This window comes from Notolepis coatsorum (assembly GCF_963971535.1).
Source record: "Notolepis coatsorum genome assembly, chromosome: 4".
In the NCBI taxonomy this organism is placed as follows: domain Eukaryota; kingdom Metazoa; phylum Chordata; class Actinopteri; order Aulopiformes; family Paralepididae; genus Notolepis; species Notolepis coatsorum.
Window position 1 is genome coordinate 16,041,776 of NC_140168.1, and position 7,059 is coordinate 16,048,834.

At 41.1% G+C, this 7,059-nt stretch overlaps 1 protein-coding gene across 2 annotated transcripts in view; it reads right to left on the bottom strand.

The window, feature by feature from the left end:
• LOC311226862 (guanylate-binding protein 1-like) overlaps positions 1 to 7,003 on the bottom strand; it is a 29,823-nt gene extending 22,820 nt beyond the window's left edge. Inside the window, exons 1-3 of one of the 2 annotated variants that reach the window (XM_084312285.1) lie at positions 6,981 to 7,003; positions 6,365 to 6,568; positions 1,244 to 1,371 (exon numbers count right to left, since the gene is read on the bottom strand). In XM_084312285.1, coding sequence (XP_084168411.1) covers positions 1,244 to 1,371; positions 6,365 to 6,536 — 300 coding nt within the window. In that variant the 5' untranslated portion in view covers positions 6,537 to 6,568; positions 6,981 to 7,003. Of the gene's footprint in view, positions 1 to 1,243; positions 1,372 to 6,364; positions 6,569 to 6,886; positions 6,958 to 6,980 lie in introns of those variants that run through there. The other variant, XM_084312286.1, reaches the window with a different exon arrangement.
• Between the last annotated feature and the right edge of the window lie 56 nt (positions 7,004 to 7,059).

A 7,059-nucleotide genomic window follows, 5' to 3' on the forward strand; every position in this document is an offset into this window, starting at 1 on the left:
CCAAAGCCACTATCAGAATGAGCCTTGTAGCCACCTTTAAATTGCGTGTAACAGTGATCTAGGATGTTACCGCCTCTGGTGTTGCAAGTCACATGCTGATAGAAGTCAGGTAATACCTTTCTCAGATTGGCGCTATTGAAATCACCCAGCACTAAAATGGCGGCGTTAACGTTCGCCGCTTGTATTCTATTTACCTCGTCGTGGAGTCTGGAGAGCGCGACGTTGTTACTGGCTTGCGGTGGAATATACACTCCGATCAGGACGATCGCCGTTAACTCCCTCGGGTCCGTGATGGCTGTCAGAATGTATATACTTACTATACACCTGCAAATACCCAGTACCCACTTTAATCACCTGTACATTGTATATCACCTGTACATTGTACTTTACTGCTACATTTGCACTTGGATGCACTTCTTTTCGATGTACTGTACTTGCACTGTATGATGACAACAATACATTTGAATTTAATCTAATCAAATGTATAACTATAATTTTAACATGTAGACCACTTGAATTTTAGAATTATAATAACTTGTAACTAAAAAAAAAGATACAACACGGTCTGTTTATTCTACTCTTTTGATCTTGTGACATTCCAAGGAAAGGCACTAGGCCAGCTGTAGGGCTGTCCCCGACTAAGGATTTGGATAGTCGACTATGATTGGCCGAAATTAGCCGATAGTCGACTATAAAAAATGTTTTTTTTTTAAAGTATACATTTTTTATTTTTTTTTTAATCATCCCATTTGGGCTGTGGGGGGGGGGTGCTTAATGTCTGAAGGAGTCAACGGAAGGCTTCTTGTGCTCTGCAAAAGCATGCAATTGGTCCACTGATTGATCTTGATATTTGTCTAGTCTAGTGTGTTCATTAGATGGGTGAAATCCTCTTTCAGTGCCTCTGTGCCTGTTTTCTTAGGCAGTTAGCCTCTGGTATGCGTGCCATTAGCGTTAGCCACGCTTCTAGGCCTCTTTTCTTTTGGAAAGAATGATACAAAATATATATATAAATTCTTTAAATTTTTTTTTACATTTATTTTTTTGTATTTGACTAAGAGGTTGGCAGTCGACTACGGCTCCTTTCAATCGTTTAGTCGACTATTCGACTAATAGGGGTCAGCCCTAGCCAGCTGTTAAGTCAAGAATGACGCACATACTGTACACACAACACAAAATAATCAGTCAAATGTGAACAGGCCAATTATCTTGTCTTACTTGGAGTATTAAAAACAATTGCTCTCACCTTCTCCACGTCTCCCAGTCCCTCTGTGTCCAGCAGCACCAGAGTGTGGTCAGCATTTCTGGGGTGAGGAACACACCACATCCAGATGCCCTTGGTCTCGGACTGGATGGTGGATCCCAGGGCGAATCCTACATTTTAAGTTCATAGTTACATGGGCATGTACTGACCCATTTTGGGGTTCTGGGGAAGATCACTGAATATTTGCGTTCAAATGTTATTCCCATGCCAATTTGGTCTATGTAACTGAACATTCACTACTGCCTCTGTGGATGGAGGTATATTATCTTTTTGGAACAGAATTACAGTACTGTAATAATAAAAGTAATTTTGATGTAAAAATAACAATAACAATGTCACGTACGTGGGTTGTTCATTATCATTATTGCCATATATTTTAACACCATGTAACATCAGGTTAGTATATTTAATGTGTTGTTTTGTTTGTGTGATGTTGTGTCATCTCCTAACCTCCTGTTTCTGTTTCGCAGATGCCACTCATCTCCTTGATTGGATTGGTTGCACCTGGTTGGTGCACCTTCAGACAGTCAGTTGAGATGAGTGGATATAGAGTGGGAGATGACACACATCCTGGCGCCTCTCTCTGTCAGTTACCAGTGATCAGAGTATTGGGAGGTTGCCATTGATTGACCACTGTGTGTGGATACCTTGTGCTTTGTTTGCCACTGTGTGTGGACTTACCAGTAGCAGGATATATATATATTGTTGTTGTGGGCCTTAGAGCCATATGCCTTCCTGTGTGGAAGTAAGTATATATATATCGGTATTGCTCTGGTGCTAAGTTATATACTATATATTATATTATATTAGATCATATTGTATTATATATATATTATTAGTATTCTCCTATACCTTACCTTGTCTGTTCTCCAATTACCTTTTTCCCTATTTGTTTATATGTTTGTGGGATTACTTCCCCTCCTTAGAATAATAAATCAGTGGAGGTTTGAATTCCTACCCTATAAAATAAATATAATTTATTATTTTGGAAAAACGCCTTGTGTACGTTTCTTACCTGCCCGGGACTGTGCTTAATGCACTACTGGAGGGGCTGGTTTTCACATACAGCCCGCTCCAGCTTATATTCTATATAGTCATTAGACTTTGGTATGTGACAAACAATAATAATAATTATTAAAACATTTGCGAAATGGGCCAAAGGCCTAATATGTGAATTGTTGATGGTATTCTCCTTAAATGTTCACAAGTGAATGGGTGTATTATTATCTATGAGACTGATTGATTGATTGATTGATTGATTGATTGATTGATTGATTGAAAAGTTTATTCACAGATTGCAGAATGGGTACAGTACAGTACAGCTCAAGACAAGTTACAGTTTATATTTTATGGTTAATCAGAAAGCAGCACAGAGCTACCAGCATTTGTAGGCTACAGTATTGAATCAGTTAATAGCAATAATCACAACACAAATGTAAAGGATTGTCTAATTCTAATTCAATTCACATTTAATTGATCTTCCTTTCCATACACAGACACATTACAGGACAGGTGTGGAAATAATGGTTAAAAAGTGAGTCTAGCGAGGAGTCCACCATTCTGTCTTATTTCCACTACAGTATGAGCCAACACGCAGCGGCCCGCCGGCGGAACAAACAAAAGTCACTGCACTTTGCAAGCATCTAGCGGCTTGGGGCTGCATTTCTCGCCAAACATATGACTGAATTAAAGATCCGTTTGTTGCCGTTCGAACGCCACCTCACTCGACCAAATCCGTGCCTCGGTTCTCGAGTTAGATGACAATATGTCAGGCAAGTGACTTTTTACGAGGGAGCATCAGATGACCACCCCGGACTCCTGGCACTCCAGAACTGCCAATCATCTGCCAATTGCGGTAATGATTGATCAGCGTTGTAGCCAATAAATGTAGCTTTCCAATGATACCCCATGTGGGGGGTGCAAATAAGGGATATAGGTGAAAGTTGATGAGCCAAAACCAGAGAGTTTTTTTTTTTTTTTTTTTTTTTTTTTAAATGGCACACGGTTTCCCGGATCGCTCTCAAAGAGTCATTTCTGAACGGATTTTTATCAAATTTGGACCTGTACTACATAAGACTTCAGGCTATGGATCCGCTATGTTTATTTTATTACTTTTTTTGTATTGCAACTGCTACAGAAAAATGTGAGTACACAAGTTCAACTCAAGTTCAGACCTATGTTACTCTATTTCATTAGCACTAAAAGTGATTTTCCTTTTTTGCATTAGTAACTTCAGAATGTTATCTTTCAAAGAAGACCAGGCATAAACATGTGCTATAAGCATAAAGTATAAAGATAAGCTTTGCAAAAAGAGTATTCAGTCCTCAAGTTGAAGTAAAAATAATTGCCACTTTTCTGGGTGCCTGTTAAGAGGTTAAAAGAACACGCCAACATTTGGGGAAATTAACTTATCGTCTTCTCCAGGGCGAGACAATAAGATAGATACCAGTTTCCTCTCTGTGCGTTCAGTAGAAAGCGATCTGGCTGCACATTAGCCTAGCTTAGCACAATGAATGGAAGCGGACATGACCGGTTAGCCTTCGGGAGAGGAGTTAGTTGGACAATGCCTAAGCTAACCGCTCATGTCCGCTTCCATTCATTGTGCTAAGCTGCTAGGCTAACAGGCAGCCAGATAGCTTTCTACTGAACGCACGGTAAGACGGTAAGCTAATTTCCCAAAATGTTGGCGTGTTCCTTTAAATCACAGGCCCTGAAGACCGGCTCTTTTCGCAGTGATTCGGTTCCCTTCGTTTCTACCCAAGAGCACATGAGCGAATTCTCAATAGCTGCGACACACACACACACACACGCACACACGCACACACACACACACTTGACATGATGCCCAATTCAACCCCCTAGGACGAAACCTGTGGCTGCTAGAGGGTGGGGACAAAAGGGTGCCTTCTCTATTTGAACGACCACATCAAACAAGAGGTGGACGCGGGCAAATACTGCGGCATGGTCATGCTGGACCTACAAAAGGCCTTTGACACTGTCAATCACTCCATTCTGATTGACAAGCTAAAAGCAATTGGTTTTGACTTTTGATAGTCTATCAGTGAGCTGGATGCAATCCTACGCTGGAGGGGAGAGAACAGATGGTGGAGGTAAACGGTACTCTGTCCCCCCCCCTCCCAGTTACCTGTGGTGTTCCACAAGGAAGCATACTAGGACCGTTACTGTTCCTAATTTATGCGAATGACATGTCGTCAGCTTGTGACTGCAACTTGTTCCTGTTCGCGGACGACTCAGCCCTGCTGGTCTCTGACTAGAACAAGTTACAGGTTGAAAAAATCCTCAGCTCTGAACTCGGCAGAATCTGCACCTGGCTTGCTGATAACAAACTATCATTACACCTGGGTAAAACAGAGTCCATTCTCTTCGGTTCAAAAAACAAACTCAGCAAGACCGACAACTTCTCAGTTGTGGGTGGGTGACAATATTGTCACAAGGAAAGATGAAATTACATACCTAGGTTCCATACTAGAGGCAAATCTTTCCTGTGACAAAATGGCATCCAATGTAATAAAAAAAAGTCAACCAACTAACTAGATTCTTGTACCGGATCTCTTCTCTGGTAAACAAGAATACCCTGAAGACTCTCATTCAAGGGTACTACGACTATGCTTGCACCTCATGGTACCAAAGCACCTCAAAGGCGCTAAAAACTAAATTACAAACATCACAAAACAAACTGGTCAGACTACTGCTTGACCTTACTACTAGAACCCACCACCACCCTGCCCACTTTGACAACCTAGGATGGCTTAGAGTAGACGACAGAGTACAGCAACTTGCAATGGGCCTGGTCTACAAGATACACTACACCACTAAGGTACCCATGTACATGTCAAAATACTTCCCAAAGGTCAGTGAATACCACGACCACAACACCAGAGGGAGCTCCACAAATCATGTTAAACCCAGATTCGGCTCAAACAAGGGACTAAACATGTTTTGCAATTATGCCACAACAATGTGGAACGCCCTACCCACAGCTGTAAAGTAATGTGAATCACTACCCACCTTCAAAACCTCTCTAAAAGAGCACCTACGGGAGACTGCAATTCGAAACTGGCCCCTGTAAATGTCCAAACCCAACCCCCTCTAATGTACAGTTTCCGTGCCTACCCAACCCCCCCCCCCCCCCCCAACCTACCCAACCTCCTCCAATGTAGTTTCTTCCCCCTCAAATGTATATAATCTCTTTTTAGACTATTTTTGTACTCACAAACAGTACTGTATATTTGTAGATCTGGTATGTCATAAATGTCTAGATGTAACAGTACTGTCTATCTGTATGTCATGTATGTCATGTTATGATGAATTGAAAATAGGGGACCCTGATGTAAACAAGACGAAAGTCTTTCTCTGGTCTGCATCCCCTTAACAATTGTGTGTATTGAGCTGTACTGTATTGTACCCATTCTGCAATCTGTTAATAACATTTTCAATCAATCAATTCAGAGTGAGTGACCATGTAGCTGCGTGTGGTCGCAGCTATTAAAAAAAATAACATTTACGAGCCATACACGTCATTGCTTGGGAGCCTGGCGTCAAAGGGAGAATAAAAATTAACTAATCAATAAAAAGATTCTCACCTGCTACTGGATACCTTGATTGATTGATTGATTGAAAAGTTTATTAACAGATTGCAGAATGGGTACAGTACAGTACAGCTCAATACATACAATTGTTAAGGGGATGCAGACCAGAGAAAGACCCAGAGCTATTTGGGTATATTACATAATAAATTAGTACTACCGAGTAATAGTGCTAATCAGATGTATGTACAGAGTTGTAGTAAGTCATACTGGCCAGCAGTGCAACTAGTAATAGTGAACTAGTTTAACTAGTAAACAAGTCTATAGATAAGAGTAGGTAAGGGATCATAACACACACACCATTTGAAAACAGTAAACTTAGTGTAGTTGGTAGGCTGTTCAGTTCGAATTCATAATTGTAAAACAAATTAATAGGGTTTCTTTCTCTCCAGCAAACCCTTTTTGGGTATCCATTAGCAGGCTAGGAGATGGTGGGCAGTGGGCACTTCCTCAAAGTTGACCCAAATACACGTATTTTACACTTATCAACTCTCACCTTCTCTCTTCCCAGACAGCCTGTTCATCAGGTAAGATTTCCCGGTGCGGTACAGACCGACCACCGCCACCACCACGACGCGCTGCCTGATTCCCCGGAGGTAGGTGATGGCCTCTGGCACAACTCGAAGCTCCCCGTCAACATAATCGATTAGGCAAATGGGAGAATCCATGGTGAACGGGATCGTTCGTGTACCTTTTTAGGCTATACGGTTGAAAAAGAATATGAACCAATGGTTATTATTACAATCATACGACATTTAGGCCAATGGCATTAACATATCGTATATGTCACAAATGTAACAGTATACTAAAATACCTACAGTTATGTCATATATGTCCCTATGCCATAAATGTGTATGTCATAAATGTCACTATGAATTGAAAATGGGGGACCCTGATGTAAACAAGACAAAAGTATTTCTCTGGTCTGCATCCCCTTAACAATTGTGTGTATATTGAGCCGTACTAATTTGTACGCATTCGGCAATCTGTTAAATAAAGTTTTCATTCATTCACCTACCGTCTACTGAAATTAGCCAACATATATGAAAATATGTCACTTTCTTTGAATAGCAGACTTTTTTTGTATCATCATCCATCCAACTGTAATTTACCTGCTGCGTCAATGTCTGGTCCGACTCCTCACTCTCGGATCTCTCTCGGTTTTATAGTGCAGCGCAGTGGCCATGGGAC